The sequence below is a fragment of the Microtus oregoni genome, unplaced genomic scaffold (assembly GCF_018167655.1).
Source record: "Microtus oregoni isolate MIOR12 unplaced genomic scaffold, Mior012 000002F_ref0000024, whole genome shotgun sequence".
NCBI classification, from domain to species: domain Eukaryota; kingdom Metazoa; phylum Chordata; class Mammalia; order Rodentia; family Cricetidae; genus Microtus; species Microtus oregoni.
The window spans coordinates 43,469,820-43,488,533 of NW_024543061.1; the positions used below are offsets into that span (position 1 = coordinate 43,469,820).

The 18,714-nt window shown below is 38.4% G+C and overlaps 1 protein-coding gene across 4 annotated transcripts in view; it reads right to left on the minus strand.

Annotated features, from left to right (window-relative positions):
- Cntn3 (contactin 3) overlaps positions 1 to 18,714 on the minus strand; it is a 396,565-nt gene that overhangs the window by 177,639 nt on the left and 200,212 nt on the right. For all 4 annotated transcript variants that reach the window (XM_041639553.1, XM_041639546.1, XM_041639547.1 and 1 more), the window contains one exon: positions 2,693 to 2,788. In XM_041639553.1, coding sequence (XP_041495487.1) covers positions 2,693 to 2,788 — 96 coding nt within the window. The remainder of the gene's footprint in view (positions 1 to 2,692; positions 2,789 to 18,714) is intronic.

Sequence of the window (18,714 nt, forward strand, 5' to 3'; positions counted from 1 at the left end):
TAAGGGAATTGTGATACCCATATGAAACTACTGTAGCAGCTTTATTATATCATTGTGTTTGTGTGTGTGTGCATATGTAATTTAAGTGGAGTTGCCATATAACATGAGAGAGAATATCTCAACTAGAAAACATATGCTACCAAATAAAACTAGTATCAGAAGTGAGTTACATTTTCTTTGAGTTGTTGCACAAAGAGGTCCCATATATCTCCATAAACTAGATGCTATTACTAGTGCTATTGATTACCCTCTACAACTTGCTGATAAGATCCTATTGCTGAAGAAACTACTTACTTATGGTAATAAACATGGAGAAATATAGCTTGTACTGAACTGGAAGTTTCGCCTATACTGGTCAGCACCAACAGTGCTAGAATGTTCTATACAAGCACTAGAGGAGAAAAATTAAACAAAAATCTCATTTACTTAAGAACACTGAGCTGTGAGCTCTAGTAACAATCTGCTTGAAATATATGCCTACTGACACAATAATAGCATCAATGGTATGGGAGTAACCAAACACTTTTTAAAAAATTCGATTTAAGACCATTCCATGAGATAGAACCCATATATGCAAAGGACCTGAATCTAGTTAAGTCATTGGCTCAGTGGAAAACCTACTACTATTATTCTGGTAAATAAGCATAGTGATAAAATAATTCCTAATGGCATATTGCTACACTCATATATCAATGCACCACTTCCAATTTTGAAATAACAGAAGCCTTTGGCTCGGGCTGGTCTTATAGAACACCTGTGTCATTTTCTTTGGAAAATGATTATAGATTATAGCTTAGAGCATCTAAGCATTTCACCATGGCCAGTAGTGAGCAACATGGTCACAGTTTTACTACTTACAGCTCTGAATGCCTTGATGGGCCATCTGTCCTCTTATGAATACTTTGAAAACTCTTATACTGCAACTCGAATGTAAGCTGGGTAGAAGGATATCTGATAAGTCTGCTTCTTATCTTAAGTCACAAAGTCATTTCTGGCAAAAATTCTACTCTCTTGTCCGGGAAGGAAATCCTATACTCTACCATAGACTGTGAGGCCTCGTTGTCGTCTATATGACCAAGAAACTCTCACTTGCAGATAATTCCTGCAAACCATTTTACTAGCATAGAGCTTAATATCCAAGGAAAATACAATAATGGAAGTCATTAAAAGTAATATTTTAATGATTATTACTTCTTTTTCATGCTTACTTCATTAGGTCCAATAAGAGAAAATATGAAAGGTGAATCATGTATGATTGTTGCTTTACTCACCAAAAATGATGCTTTTAAGCATTTTAATTACAGAGAAAGAGCCAAGAGGAAATGAAAGTAATATGAAGTAAGCAAAAATAATACAAAGGAGTGGAGAAAGAGAACAATTCTATGTCTGGAGAAGATGGTGGGGATTTCAGAGAAGAAAAGCTCAGTGGCCCCAGCAAGAGTCATGAGCACTCTGGAAATGGCTCCATTGCTTACAGAACTAAACCCTGCAAAACAGCTGCAGGTGCTCTGAGACCTGGATCTCACTATCTATAGAATTAATGTCCCTCAGTCATCACCATGAGATGAAACAACTGACATGAAAGAGTTTTTTTTTCCCCCTAAGAAAATCTCTAAGTTTTTTTTTTTTTTAGGAAAATCTGCGCCTGCCTTATTGGTACTTAGGACATTCATTAAATACTAAACCTTGGAAAATGAAGTGGTAGATTTCTTTAAAAAATTAAATTTCTGAATCTGGAAAATTTCATTTCAGGAACATGTTCATGTGTTTAACAGATACTTTGTTTCCTGTTACAAAGCAGCTTGGTGTTATGCCATTGGGCAGAGCATAAATGCTGGCTTAGGCCTATACTCCAGCAATAGATGAACCAGTATGTCAGGACAGTGGGTATGGATTATGTCTCAGCACTGAGATCTGTATTAGTGAAAAGCATATCTGCTGTGGGATAACGCCCTTGTACATTGTAAAGGTTTGTCACTCATAATAGATTAATAAAACACTGATTGGCAAGTAGCCAAGTAGGAAGTATAGGTGAGGCAACCAAACTAGGAGAATCTTGGGAAGAAGAAAGACAGAGATGCAGCTGCAAGCTAGACACAGAGGAAGCTAGATGAGAATGCCTTTCTGAGAAAAGGTACATAGCTAAACATAGATAAGAATTATTGGATAACTTAAGTCATAAGAGTTACTTAGTAATAATCTTGTACAATAGGGCAAACAGTTTATAATTAATATAAACCTCTGTGATTTATCTTTTAATGAATGGCTGTGGGACTGGGTGAGACAGAAACTTCCATCTACACGCATCTTTTCCATTTAAATCTGACCTGGCCTTGGCCGTCTTCTTGTATTATAAAGCACCGACAAAGGTATTCTATTTACATTAGTCACTAATACTCCGCCCATCTTAAGGGTTAATGCATGTTATTTGAAGAGATTTCTTTCCTTCTTCACCTCCAATCTCACCAGACTTACACATTTGTTTCAAAAGCTGAAATAAATCAAGATGATTTGAGGTAGAATCACAGAGCCCGGACAAGTTATTGGGTTTTGTTTGAGTTCAGCCAAGAGTACCTAAAGCTGGTCATCCAGCTTCACAGGGTGAATCTCAGAAACAACTCTGGAGTGTGAAGTGCAGGTCTTGCACTAGAACCTCACGCATACGATAAGCAGAATAGGGAATAGTACTCACCACCAGAGTGCGGTGGGGGTCCGCAGAGAAGGACTACCCCCTGACCTTCACGGACAGATACTGTGCTTCTCATTCTGGTTTTAAAATTTTCAAGATCTATTTAAAAAAAGAAAGGAAGACAAATATTTCAGAAAGAAAACCAACATGTTCTCTTTCCTTGAAGACAGATCTTCAGATCTCTCCGTAGGAACCCCAAGAGAATGCTTGCATGCAGGAAGAGGTATGATTTGATATCTTTATCAAGCCTTCCAGAAAATCAGCTATATAAATACAATACAAATATATATTTATGAATCTTTTACCTAGCAATCCTTATTTTCTTCTACTACATAATGTTACACCTCTGAGGTTTCTAACGTTCCAATTTTATGCATCAGTAGTATGTATATGGAGCTGTACCCATGCTTAGGTAGATGAGTGGAGTCAGAGGGCTACTTTTCTACTTGATTTTCTACTTCCACTTGGGACTGGACTCAGACCCAATGTAATTTCATCTGATGCATCTACTGAAGATTTTCAGGGTTGCAAGGAAATTGGTTTTACCCATTGAGCCTACATACCAACATGACTGGCCATATGTGTCCAGATATATGTATGAGGAGGGGGTGAGGGAAAGAGACAAGAAAGAGAGAAAAATCTGGAGTGGCAGCAAAGGGCCAGGAAGCCAAAAGGCCAAAAGGGAATTTGTCAAAAATGGTGGAGGTTATACAGGGAAGAGCAGTAGGGAAAGGGCAGCACAGCCTGGTTTCTGGGTTGAAGAACTTTAGAATAGGCGGAAGGTATACCAACCCTTAAGACTGTGACAGGTAGGGAGTAGACTGAGGGGGTGCTGGCAGAATCTGGCAGCCAGCTGCAGCTCATCTTTGATATGTTAATAAGTATCTCAATTAGTCATTTGTTGAAGCTTTAAAACTTAACATTATGCAGGGTACAGAAAGATTTTCTTTATTTTGCTGAGACCCCAGGGGACTCCAGAGAAAGGAAAACCTCCAGATGGTTGACCTTGATTGTAAACTTGAATGTGTCTGGAAACAACTAAGGAACAAAATGTGGGGTAGGTCTATGGATGTGCACACCTTCTGACAGCCCAGAAGAGGTCTGGGGGAATGCAGCACGGCTTTTGGCTGCCCACCTTCACCCTCAGCTGGTGGGGTCACCCTGTTGTTTCCATGGTTGACTCTTGACACTGGAATCCAGTGTCTGCCTTTCCAATGAGGACTGTGAATCAGCAGATTCCCTAGGAGTTTTTTTTGGCCCGTCAGCACCAGGATGATACAACAGTTGTAAGATATCCACACTCATGTTCAGAGCAATTCTCAGTCTGTCCAGTGTACAAACAACCATTGCTGGACTACTCAACTCATCTGTGTAAGTCAGTCTGACAAATTCTCTTTTAAGATATACTTATTCACCAACTGTACTCCTCAAAAATTTACTTTTGAAAGAACACAAAGAACTTTACCCGGTAAGCTACAGCCACGTTGCGATACACAAATTAATAGAGATGGGTTATTTTAGGATATAAGAGTTAGCCAGAAATATGCTTAAGCTATTGGCCAAACAGTATTGCAATTAATATAATTTTTGTGTGATTATTTCAGTTCTGGGCAGCCAGAAATGAACGAGTTGCCTCCAACAACAGAGCAGAACTCAGAAAGAAGGAAGATACATTGTTTTGTGGTGTTTTGAATTCTTCTTTTAAACCTTGATCTGTGCATTTTACTGGTTTTCATTTGACCATATTTCATCACTTTTTATTTAATTTTAAGAAGGAGACCAACAGATTTGAGTCCTTTTGCCACGTTTACTTGGTTTTGCTTACCTGGATTTAATTACTATAGCTTTAAGATTTCTTGCCATCCTCTTTCCATCTCCCCAACATTCTTCTCCGGGCTGATGTCTGTTTTTCTTTGTATTACACGGAGACTTCTCTTGCCTTTCTCTATTTCCCTGACCCTTCTTTCATGTTATTCAATTATTACTCCCATTTTTACATTAGCTGGAGCTAGAAATATATGAAGCACTTCAGGTCACATGAACAGAAACCTAATGTCACATTTCTCTAGTAATTCATGTTCCTAGTCACAAAATTTCACAGAGTGGCAAACTGCATGGGTTTCTCCAGGCACAAAACACTTGTCCATATTGCATAAATACTGGGATTGGTAAATTACAACTTTATCATCTTCAGGCCTAACTTCAGCCAGATCTCTTTCTTGAAATCAATAAAGTTATTCTCATTCTATCCATTTCCTACTTCCTATACTTTCATATGATCCCTTTGTGAACTCAACCAAATTTCTGGCCATGTAAGTTTTAAAATTAAGTTTAATTTTCTTTACTGCTTATCTCTTGACATTGTACTGGTAACCTATGAATCTATTAAAAAAGCAGACTTTGTGTCTATCATCTTACTTCCCTTGGGCTATCATGACAATTCACCAGGCCAAAGTTAAGTTCCAGATGCCAAAACTGTAGAATGCTTAATATTCTCATAGTGTGACTCATTAAAAAAATAAGAAAATAGGAGTATGGGAGTCTGAGATCTGAGCTGCTAAGTTTCCAGACTTTATAACTAGAGGCATATCAGCTTATCACAATGTCTGTCATCTATGCAGTGGAAAACCCCTACCCTCTGAACATCTCAAGGAGTTCGAGAGAAGATTCTGGGCAACAGAGATATGGAGGCATTTTGCAGGATATAAACTATTATTCAACTACAAGGTCAATGGTGGGCCCATTGTGATGCTTAAGACTCCATAATTTCTTTTAAGTCCGCAGTTTCAAAACCATACTTCTTTCTATGTCTTCTCTCTACTACAGATGTCTATCTATTTATTTTAATCAGGGCGGAGCTTTCTTGCTCAATCTGACTGGGAACACAGAGGATTCGTGAGATCCTTGAGTCTTGCAATTCTAAGTAGCTGAGATTAGGTACACACAGTCATGTCCACCCCTCTGTCACAGCTTTGCCCACACACAAGTCATGCATGTTAAAAATGAAGCAAACTGTGCTTATGCTAGTGGGTTTAACTGGAATCTTATGTTTAGGTAAGGCTGGGGGATTAAAATGACATGGAACTGTAACAAAGACAGTAGGACTGGATGATTCGTGGTAGGAGATGGATAGAAGAATACAAGGGGTGAGTATGACCATAAAGTATCATTTACATATGTTAAATTGTCAACGACATATTTTAAAAAGAAAACCTTAATAGTTTAAAGAACATAAAAAAGACTGCCAACCTTTCCAGTGACTCTCAAGCCTAACTTCTTAAACACTCTCTAGCCTCAAATAAATGGCCATCTCTTTGTGTTATTTATGTTTCAACTGAGTTTGAACTCATGTCTTTGTACTCTGATTGAGACAAACCTACATACAACTCATTTCTAATGTTCACACTTATTTTGACTAGGAACTTGTGGCTACACAGAATATCTTGAGTAAGTTGAGTATAAGAGCAGCAATTATATTCTACAATGAATAAATATTATATCTTATACAAATTATTTAAAACACTTCCTGATACATAAATGTCTAGTAGGTGAACACTGCCCTTCTTTCTCTTCTTCCTGAAACTTCTTTAAGCACCAAATTTCTATTCTCATGTCTGTACAGGTGATATGTCTACTAAATTTTTAACTCAACTTGCACTCTCTGCATATCCTCTAGATAAAAAGGGGAAAACTGACACTGCATCTTTCTTGTCTACAGTGATTACTGCAATTGAGGTTCTCTTTTTACTTATACTTTTTGTTACAATTCCTGCATAAACTCTGGTACCTACCTTTCTCTTTTTCCTGTTCACTCACAATATCACCGCAGTTCATGTTCACTGTTCTATAAAACACAACCTCTCTATTTCACTCCAAATGTCTTACTAACCTTATCAATGCTTTGTAAAATCCTTTTTATATAAATTCATGTTGCAGGTATTATACATGTGTGTGTATGTGAGTGTGTGTGTGTGTGTATGTGCGTGTGTGTGCGTACTTGTAGCATGCTTTGTCACTTTTAGCATCTCCGCTGTCCTGAGTATATATTTCTTCACCCTGATAAAGTGGGCATATTATATGGAATTAATAGACAGATGGATTTGTGAGTCATTGTGACAGATATTTTCTGAAATCATCTTCTTTGTGTTCCATAAAAGCTCTAATAAAAGTGCATTATTTCACCTTTTCTGGAGCAGTATAGCTCAAAGATATTCTGGAACTGGACTACCGTATCACAATAAGTGATGGAACCAAGACTTAGATGCTCTTCCAAGGCTACCAAGTCCTGTCCTGTTTATCTTTTCATATTACACAATAATTACATATAAGCTTTATCTTTTCTCCTTCACTGTGGTCTCTCACTTCTGAATCAATCCATCCTCTACCTATAATATTGACTTTCATTTTCTCCATAAAACAGATACTCAATTTTAAATAATTGCTAAACTATTAAAATGAATCCCAAATGCCTTGATGTTAACATTTGCATTCATTGTCCTTATTCAGAGCTTCAACAGATATATATGTATACTCATGCATATGCATATGCCTGTGTTCTCGGTCATACAAGAGAGTACGATCTCCAATGCTGAGTAATTCAAAATGTAAAACTTTACCTATGTCCTAACCTCCTCCTCTCAACTACATTAGGTACATTCGTTTTCAAGGACCAGTTAAAAATATACCCTCGATGTGAAGGAGATATTTTCCGAGAAATATAGATGTTTGCTGTAATTGTATGTTAATATGTTATTCTGCTCAACCAAGCTCTAAATCTATGCAGCGGTCTCCTCTCTTTCTTTCTATTTTTTGCATCCACCTCTTGTGTCTGTTTAGGAACGATGGCATGCATTAACTCAAGTTCTTGATTATTTTGAATAAACACTGCAATCTTTAGCAAATCCAATGCTTCCATATATTAGGCCCTCTCTAGTTTGCTCCTCTGCTGCCTTTAGTGCAAGCTCTTCTATTCCTTAATAATATTCATTGCACTGATAACAGTCAGTTATTTGAATATATCAACCAGGGGGCTAAAAGGGATGGCTCAGAAGTTAAGAGCACTGGCTGCTCTTTAAGAGATCATGAGTTCCCAGGAACCACCTGGTGGCTCAAAACCATCTATAATGCATCCTGGTTCCTTCTTCTGGCCCGTAGGCATACATGGAGGCAGAAAACTGTTTATAAAATAAATAAGAAAATCCTTAAAAAAGAGAAAGAAAATATCAAACAGCCTAGGAAAGCAAACAAGAATAATTAATTGTCATAAAAGGATATGCTTCATTAACAATCTGACAATTAGTTCTGACACTTTCAAATAATAAATACCCTTTTAGGTAGCAATCAGTAAATCACAAATACTTTGTAATTTTGTTTTTGTAATTTCTCATCTTATCATCCATCTAATCAAAGTAACGTGTAAGCACACACACACACACACACACACACATCTCCCTTGGATTATATATTAATTACATTTATAACACCAACTTTTGTTTTGTTTGTTTTGTTTTTAGTGTTTTTCAAGACAGAGTTTCTCTGCATAGCTCTGGCTGTCCTGGAACTCACTCTGTAGACCAGGCTGGCCTCAAACTCACAGACATTGATCTGACTGCCCCTACCTCCCTGAGAGCTGGGATAAAAGGCATACAACACCACCATCCAGCAGAGCACTGAAGTTTTAAACATAGTTAATGTAAAAAGAAAATGAAGTAAATAGTTACCTTTTAAGGGTTTCTTTTATTTCACCTATACATATTCATATACATATATAATTCTATAGACACAAAAACTCTAGCTTAACAAATCTATTTATCCTTTCTTTTTGTAGAATTACAAGGGATTATTATTGTTTTCTTAGAAGTAAGTATCTCACCGCATAAATAAGGTTGAAAAGAGTTCCAAAACAAAAGTGATGACCACATTTTGAAAGTCTAACTGAGCACTGAATGTGATGATACATGCCTACAATATCTGTAGGTGTTATACTGGGGCAGAAAGAACTGAGACTTTGTAGCCAGCCTGGATAAACACCAATTTGATTTTTATGGGGAAACAGAAAAAAAAAAGTGGTGTTGTTACAGACCATATTATCACTGGAATTCATACTTTAAAGACAATTCTAAAATATTACATCTGAAATCTAACTGTGGCTCTCTGTGCTACCGGGACAAGCTTTTAGTCATATAAAAAAGGGAGAACTTAGTCTTTTCACTTAGTAACAGCTACTCACTCATCTGGAAATAAAGTGAGCATATAAAACAACATTATTATGAAAATGGGAACATATCACACTACTACAGCACATTTATCTTAATTATGCTTTCAAACATTTTAAAAAGCTTTTTAATAGGCGAGGTTAAAATGTCTCAATGGCTCCTTTGCAAAGTGTCGGACATCCTACCTCACTAGGAATATCAACCATAAACATTAGCTCTTGCCCCTCACACAGACTTCTCAGACTCTGAAATCAGGTTTGTTGTCCAAAATATGCAGATATTTTTGTCTGTGTTAGAGGCTTGCTGAGATCATTGTGGAACACTTTAGGGGATCAATAAGTGTTAGCACAGAGCTTCCCCTCTCCAGGCAAGGAGAAACCTGTCTCACCCTGACCACTGTCTAGCCAGACTTATTTGTGATTCATGCTTCGTGGCATGCTAATTTTTATGTCTTTCAAAGGATTCAACTACTTGACTCTATTTTTCATTATGTGCTGTGTTCAAGGCACAGATAGTTCTACTTCTTTTTCTTGTATTTTGTCAAGTAGTTGCTACTTATATTTGTTGAATTCAACACTTTACGAAATGAGTCTTAAAACTCCTGATAGCTACTGTTCATTAATGCAATTTTAATAATAAAGATAAGATATTATGGTAAAACCTCACTATGTCCACCCAGAAATAATGGAAACTGAAACTAAATAGAATATTGCAGTAGTGCCCCAACTCTATAGACCATCCCCACACAGGACTGTCAGACCCAGAAACCTTTCTAAGAGGTAGTTTCTCTTGAATGATTGACTCAGCATCACCCTGGAGTAAGAGCATAATTTACATGTGGCAAGAGCTCCTATGGGCTGGCACTGAGCAAACACCCTGGTGAGTACCTAATTGAGTTTACTTTTTTCTGTCCTAATTCTTCATTAGTTAGCATAGAAAATTAATGGGAATTTACTTTTTCTTTAATTAAATGATCTATTTATACCAAAAGTCTTCATTGTAATAGAGAGGGCCATTAAAGATTATTATTATGAGCTATTTGAAAAGAAATACACCTCTAATTCCAGAGAGATGGAGGTGTTGATATTTTAAATTTTTATTGATTTATTTTTTATAATTTAATACATGAGCTCCACATCAACATCATCAACATCACTTTTAGCTCATCTCCCAAAGTCTAACTCCTACTCTGCCCTCGATTGCAAATCTATGACCTTGCCTTCTTCCTGTTTTATGTGTGTGTATGCCCATAGTATATGAACATATGAATACACAACCTATTGAGTAAATTTAGCATTGTTCATATGTACCTGTGTCCAGGAATGACAACTGGGATAGGACAATATTAGTAGGAATTCATTGGACAACCTATGTGAGAGGAAGACAAGTGATTTTCCATCTCTCAACAGCTATGAACTATAGCTCTTTATCTAGGAGTGAGGCCTTGTGGGATTTTCCCACTCACATTGGCTTGCTATCTGGTGGTGACATTATACAGGTCTTCTTCAGATAAACACACTGTTTAGCTAGTGGATACTTTCTTTTTTTTTTTAATTTATTTATTTATTAAGGATTTCTGCCTCGTCCCCACAACCGCTTCCCATTTTCCTCCCCCTCCCCCGATCAAGTCCCCCCCCCATCTGCTCGAAGAGATACTTTCTTTTTTGCATGTGATATTATTTAATTTGTACAGAGTGCTGTGGCTGGCTACACTCATCCACTATGTTAGGATCAAGACTGTGATTTACTTTAGGATTCTTTGACTAGGCAAGGAAAGATGAGATCGCTGTGTGTGAGGCGCCCGATCTATTTCTTTCTTTCTTTTTTTTTTTTTTTGAAAAAAATTTCCGCCTCCTCCCAGCCTCCCATTTCCCTCCCCCTCTTTCCACTCCTCTCCCCCTACCCCCACTCCTCTCCCCCTCCCTCTCCAGTCCAAAGAGCTGTCAGGGTTCCCTGCCCTGTGGGAAGTCCAAGGTCCTCCCCTCTCCATCCATATCTAGGAAGGTGAGCATCCAAACAGGCTAGGCTCCCACAAAGCCAGAACATGCATTAGGATCAAAACCCGGTGCCATTGTCCTTGGCTTCTCATCAGCCCTCATTGTTCGCCATGTTCAGAGAGTCCGGTTTTATCCCATGCTTTTTCAGTCCCAGTCCCGCTGGCCTTGGTGAGCTCCCAATAGTTTAGCTCCACTGTCTCAGTGGGTGGGTGCACCCCTCACGGTCCTGACTTCCTTGCTCATGTTCTCCCTCCTTCTGCTCCTCATTTGGACCTTGGGAGCTCAGTCTGGTGCTCCAGTGTGGGTCTCTCTCTATCTCCATCCATCACAAGATGAAGGTTTTATGGTGATATGCAAGATATTCATCAGTATGGCTATAGGATATAGGGCCATTTCAGGTTCCCTCTTCTCAGCTGCCCAAGGAACTAACTGGGGGCATCTCCCTGGACACCTGGGAGGTCCTCTAGAGTCAAGCCTCTTGCCAACCCTAAGATGGCTCCCTTAATTAAGATATATACTTCCCTGCTCCCATATCCACCCTTTCTTTATATCAACCATCCCATTTCCCCAAGTTCCCCCCATTACCCCCTTCTTACATTCCTCTCCCCATCTCCTCTAACCCCCATCCAAGATTGCCGGGCAAAAATTGGGATCTTGGGGGTGGGGTGGGATTGTAGATACTTTTTACCAGCCATTTCTCATGCATACTAGCAGCAGGCATCCTGGTCCTCTGGATTTCAGTCTTTCTGCTTTCTCTCCTGTGATGTTTCTGAGCCTTGGCTATAGGAGTTGAGTTGCAGATGTATCAGTTGGGGCTAAGTACCCCAAGAACACTTATTCTTTGCATTTTGAGCAGCTGTGCATCTCTGAAATAGTCTCCATATGATGTAAAATAAGCTTATTTGATGAGGCATGATAAGCTTCACTTATCGTTCAGTATAAGTATTTAGCATATAGTTTAAAATGATATTTGTTTAGGAAAATGGCAACAGAATGTTCTCCTCCAGGATCTGTGCCCCTCCCAACACAGGTAGTTATGGAGGCTTACAGAACTAGGCATAAATTTTCTACACTGAGCTGAAGTCCAGTTAGATAGCGTTAGTTGTCCCCAAGATAAATGCACAGATATTGCACCATTGGGGGGCTGTTACCTTTGTTTGTTTGTTTCATTCCTAATGATTTAAATCTGTATGAGCAAGGGGAGTTACAAGGATTTTGTCTCATGATTTTCATAATCTGTAAGAAGAAGGGTCAACTGATGGAGCTATTGCTAATATAAGCAAAGTTGGGGGGGGGGTCAAAAACATGATGGAGAAAGCCACAGAGAAAGCCGTCCCGAGCTAATGGGACCACAGGGACTTTGTACTGACAGGTGGGGAGCCTGCATAGGGCTGAACTAGGCCCTCTAAATGTGGGTGACAGTTATGTGGCTTGGTCTGTTTAGGAGGCCTCTGGCAGTGGGAATAGATCTATCCTGGGAGCGTGAACTGGCTTTTTTGAACCCATTCCCCATGGTGCAATACCTTGCCCAGCCTTGATAGAGTGGGGAATGGCTTGATCCTGCCTCAATTTGGTATTTCAGACTTTGTTGACTCCTCATGGGAGGCCTTAACAACTCTTAGGAGTATTTGGGGGTGGGAAGGGGGAGGTAGGGAGCAGGAGAATGGGAGGGAAGGAGGGAGGGGGAACTGGGATTGGTATGTAAAATGAAAAAAAAAAGAAAAGAAAAAAGAAATTCATATAAAAATTTTGCATGAACAAACCAGTGTCAAGAAAAGAAAGTGATTTAGCATAGTTATACTGTCAGGAAGCATTTGCTTTCTAAAATAAGAAAGAAGGAACATTAGTCAATGCTGGGTTTTGCCTTCCAAATTAATGTTTACGCTCCTGAGTTTTCTTTAATCTTGGAAACTCACACCTAAGAAGCTCAATATCATAATATGTGTCCTACTGGAAGATCTTATTTGAGTGTGCTGATTCTTTCAGCCTTTATGAGCTATTCAACAGATGTGAGGTGCTTGCATGACTACGTAAAAAGGATTATGTTCTGGCTTTCTGTGCCTGATCACTGGCTCCTTATGCAAACAGGAACCTGTGGAGTTTGATCATAGGAAACAAGGCAGTGATCAATGAGAGAACTGCCAAAGTGTGACAACACTGTATCTGGGTAAAATGATGCTTTAGTGTGTTTTCTGATGCTGCAATAAAACACTGAGCAAAACCAGCTTGGGGAAGGAACTGGTTTACTTGGCTGTCAGTCCCTTATCAAGAGAATTAAGGAAGAAATTCACAGTAGAAACCTGGAGGCAAGAAATGAAGCAGAGACCATGGAGGAATGCATTAAGTGGCTTGCTTCTTGTGACTTGTGCACCTATTTTTCTTATTTGGCCCAGATACACATCCTTAACTAAGGATGGTACTACCCACAGTAGGATGGGTCACCCTACGTCAACTAACCATCAAAAAGGCCCCATGGTCATGCTCATGGGTCAAAATAATGGAAACAATTCTTCAACTGAAGGTCACTCTTCTCAAGTGACTCTAACTTGTGTAAAGAACACAAAAGTTAATCAGCAAAAATAGATTTCCAGTAGTCATAATTACTGCAATTCTCTGTAGCTTCATAACTCCCTAAAGTTATATAATATAGCAGAATCTATATGTGATTTATTAACTATTGCACATACTAATAAATAATCTATCGAAGATTATAACCATTTTTCTGAAAAAGTATTGAATTTTGAGTACAAAGAATAGTGCTTAGCACGTATCATTTACATAAAAACGTAGATTAGTGATTTCTCTCTGTGTGTGAGTGGTTGCATGTTCACATGAAATTATGTTTATGTGGAAATAGTAATCAACCTCAAAATCATGGTCAATGGTGTGTGTATATGTGTGTCTGTGACATATGTTCATAAGATACATGTGCATATGTGTTTCTGTGTATAAATGCAGGGGTGTGTCTGCCATTGTACATTGTTCATAAGTTGATAATCACCTTCCACTTTGAGACAACGGTTCTATTTATCATCATCATCATCATCATCATCATCATTATTATTCGCTGTAGCCTTATAGATCATGCTGACTGGTTGGTAAGCTTTTGGGTGTCTCCTGGCTCTGCCTCCCATATTCTCGAGATTACTGTGACTAAATGGATTTACTCTAGTGCTCTTGGCTTTTACAAAGATTCTGATGATTCAAATTAAAACCTCATGGATACACAGGAAGTATTATATCCACTGATTTATCTCTCAAGTCCATACTTTGATTTCTCTGACTGCAGCCTGAACCTTGCCAAGTAGGCTGGTCTGGTTTTCTAGGAAACCTCAAGCCTTGCCGTGCATCCCCAGTCCTTGGGAATAAAAATATAACCATAAACAGAAAGTTTCATTTGTTCTGGGGTTCAAACCTTGGTCTTCATACTTGTCAAGCAAACAATTTACCAACTGAACCATCTCAATAAGAAATCGTTTTTCTTTTAGCACCTCTGCTAAGACACAAAACAAAGAATTTATACTGGTGAGAGGTAAACAATATCTTAGATAACTACCTTGAAAGTTGAGCCTAAGAATCATGATCTTCTGAAAGAAATAATAAAATATAATTGTGATTTTCCAAATGTATGCATTTCTATGTTGGGTCCAGATTACAATGTCATTTTAAAAATACGATAAACAGGGACAGCTATGCAAGTCACAATTTACAGGGAGTAATTAAAATGACATTTTATATGACATATTGTAACACTGCATGAAGTAAACCTTTAAAATTATTTAACTAAGGAATGAAAAACCCAAACCAATATGTATTTATTTAAGAAAACGAAGTCATATATTCTTTATCATTTTAACACAATTCCCTAAAACAAATTGAAACATAATAGATAGACATAAATATTATGATAGCCTGGCTGTTACCATGGAAACAATACAATAACTAGAACTGTGAATATGTAGTTGCTTACTTATCTCTGGTTTATCAAAGAAAAGAAGCATGGGTTATATTACTTATTTTCTTTATGAGTTTAGCTAAGATTCAGGATAAATAAAGACAAGTATTCAGGTTTTTTTTTTTTTTTTGAGACGGGTTTTCTGTGTAGCTTTGGAGCCTGTCTCGGAACTAGCTCTTGTAGACCAGGCTGGTCTTGAGCCCACTGACATCAGCCTTTCTCTGCCTCCCAAGTGCTGGGATTAAAATCCTGCACCACCCCTACCCAGCTCAAACATTCACTTTTATACTTACAAACTGCATTATACATGATACTAACAGGCACAGGGGCACATTAGTCTTACAGAATTCTTCAATAAGGCACTTAAGGCACTCTTTTTTTTTTTTTTACTTTTTTAAATAAAAGATTTATTTATTACGTATACAATATTCTTTTTTATTTAATTTAATTTAATTTATTTATTTATTTATTAAGGATTTCTGCCTCGTCCCCGCAACCACTTCCCATTTCCCTCCCCCTCCCCCGATCAAGTCCCCCTCCCTCATCTGCTCGAAGAGCAATCAGGGTTCCTTGACATGTGGGAAGCCCAAGGACCGCCCACCTCTATCCAGGTCTAGTAAGGTGAGCATCCAAACTGCCTAGGCTCCCCCAAAGCCAGTACGTGCAGTAGGATCAAAAACCCACTGCGATTATTCTTGAGTTCTCAGTATTCCTCATTGTCCGCCATGTTCAGCTAGTCCGTATTTATCCCATGCTTTTTCAGACCTAGGCCAGCTGGCCTTGGTGAGTTCCCGATAGAACATCCCCATTGTCTCAGTGTGTGGGTGCACCCCTCGTGGTCCTGAGTTCCTTGCTCGTGCTCCGTCTCCTTCTGCTCCTGATTTGGACCGTGAGATTTCTGTCCAGTGCTCCTGTGTGCGATTTAAACTTTAAACAAATAAGTAAAAATGCTGTCTTGGGAAGAAGTGGATTAGCTAACAAAGAGTTTAGCATTTTTCACAGAAGCTAAGCAGGTTTCAGAAGCCTAACCAGTAAATGTCCTGTCGACATCTGAAATCTCCACTTAGTATCCAATATGTATATCTCATATGATGGAATGACTTTGCGAATGCATAAACAAGTATATGTGCATGTGCACACATGTGCACAAAAATAGATACATGCAAATGTACATGCACACACAAAAACACATGTTGCAGAATATTTGTACACTGCTAAGATGTGTCTTTGTCAAAGAGCCTTCTGATTGGTTTAATAAAAAAACTGAATAGTCAATAGCTAGGAAGTGTATAGGTGGGAATTCTGGGGAGAGAAAGGAAGAGCAAGCGAAACTAGGCACACAGGAGTCACCAGGATACACAGAAAAGAAACAAGAGATGCAAAATGGAAGAAAGGAAACACCAAGTGATAAGATGTAGATTAATATAAATGGGTTAATTTGAGTTATAAGAGGTAGTTAAGAACAAGCCTAAAGCTATAGGCTACAGTTTCAAAATTAATAAGAAGTCTTATCATTACTTGTCAACTGTTTGGAGGGACAGAAAAAGACTGATTACAAATATACAGTCTTTTATCCTCCCATAACTCTCACTTGTCTGAGAATCGACCATGAAAGTTATCATAAGCTTTAAGATCAGGGCTTCTTTGGAACTTTTATTATGTCTAAAAATGCCAACATTCTAGCATTTAGCAAATACTCTTTTCCTTGATGCGTCATGCTCTTACCCTAAGTAGAATGTTTAACTATATTTGGCATAGCTTCATTTCCAGTAATCAACTTAATTTTTTTTTATATACTCTTAGGAAAACTACTTTAATTGAGGCACTTTCAGCAAGAACTTCAATTTTTCTCCATTATAAAGCTGTTGGGTATTTGCTGAATATGTCCTGTTCTTTTATATCTCAATTAAAGGACATCATCAACCGTCTTAAAATTCTTAATTAAAATCCACAAATGAATAACATTAGCAAGTATTAAATATAAATGAAGTTGAACATTTTTACTTGGCACCAAAGTGTAGTATCCGTGGTGGCATGCCTCCTAATGTGGGAAGATGATAAAAAATGGTTGAGCTGGAAAATTAAATAGAGCTATCTTTTGGGAAGTTGGCAAACAGAATGGGTGCAATAAAATATATAGTATCTAGATAACTATCATGTTGTGACACTATTATGAATATTGCCATTCAGAATGCTTGATGCTACGAAAGGTATTCATAATATTTAATGCAATCATGATATATTTTAGTTAAGAGGTTATATTGCCATGTCACAGTTTGTCATGTGTCAACGAGTTCTAACAGTAACAGAGACATTAGAGTGACTCTTTTTGTGTAAATGCTCTCTACCACAATTAGTAGAATTAAATATGAATGCTTTGGTAATGCTGCTAGTTAGCAGTGAGGGCAAGGCAAAGGAGTGCGACTAAGGCAGGAGCTCGAAGGCACTTCATTATATTCTGCCTCTTAATGTGTTTTGCTAAAGGAAGGGCAACAAAAATGAAGAATGCTGTAGCTGTGCCAGGAAAAGGGTGTTCTGAGCACATGGCTAGTAAGATCAGTTAGTAGAGAAGGCAATTGTGGCCAAGTTTGATTATGAGTCCAATCCCTGGGGCCCAGAAAATGAAGAAAGAGAACCAACTCCTGTTAGGTTTTCCTCTGACCTACACAAGAACACGATGATGTGTGCATGTGCAAGTGTGCGCACGCACACACACACACACACACACACACACACACACACACATACACACACACACACACACGAAAAAGTGGGGGGGGCACTTTCATGAGTTATCCATCTACATTCACCGCTGCCCACTGCTAGGGATGAAAATAGCCCAGATCTAAGAGTATAAACATAAATATTTAAAAGTCAGTGATCATTTGACAAAATAAAACTTCTACTCTAGGGCCTATGACCTCCCAAATTATGGACTTTTAACAAAGATTGCGGCATCAAACTTGAAACTCTCTCCAGTGGAGCAGGCCTAAAATTTAACCAGAGAGCAGTTAGTTATCCCATAACAGTCATGTCACTATAGCAACAGTAGATACATCTTGCCAGGCAGGTCAGTATTGCAATGTAAAGCGTCCAGAATTTGGTAAGACCATTGATGTCTTTTCTTCCCCAGCAGCCTGCATAGGACCTTCTAGAACTGTGAAGCCTAGCCCTCAGAAGTTTCCTGTTTTGTCTGAAGTTGATTTCTCTATGACCTACAATGGAAGTGAATGGCTGCTTCAACAATATATTATTCTATATAGTTATGATGGTAATTGAGAATTGGTGTGGGACAATTGTTTGTATTCTGTCAATTATATTCTAAATAAATGCTGATTGGCCAGTAGCCAGGCAGAAAGTATAGGCAGGACAACCAGACTGAAAGTAGAGGTGGGTCAAAGAGAACAGGAGAATTCTGGGAAGAAGGAAGCCCATTCCTCTGCAGTTGTGACCCTGCCACAGAAGAAGCAAGATGTGACTGCCTCATTGAAAAAGGTACTGAGACATGTGGCTAATATAGACAATAATAATGGGCTAATATAAGTTACAAGAGTTAATAAGAAGCCCGAGCTAATGGGCCAATCAGTTTATAACTAATGTAGACCTTTGTGTTGTAGTAATAGGAGCAGCAGGGCTGTGTCCTGCCACCCAGCTCCTGCCACCGGCTAGCTTTACCTGAAATAACAACACACAAACTGTATTCTTTTAAATACTGCTTGGCCCATTATATCTAGCCTCTTCTCAGCTAACTCTCGCACCTGGACTAGCCCATTTCTAATAATGTGTGTAGCACCCCAAGGTGCGCTTACCGGGATGATTCTAGCCTATATCCATTTTTTGTTGGAGTTCATTGCATCT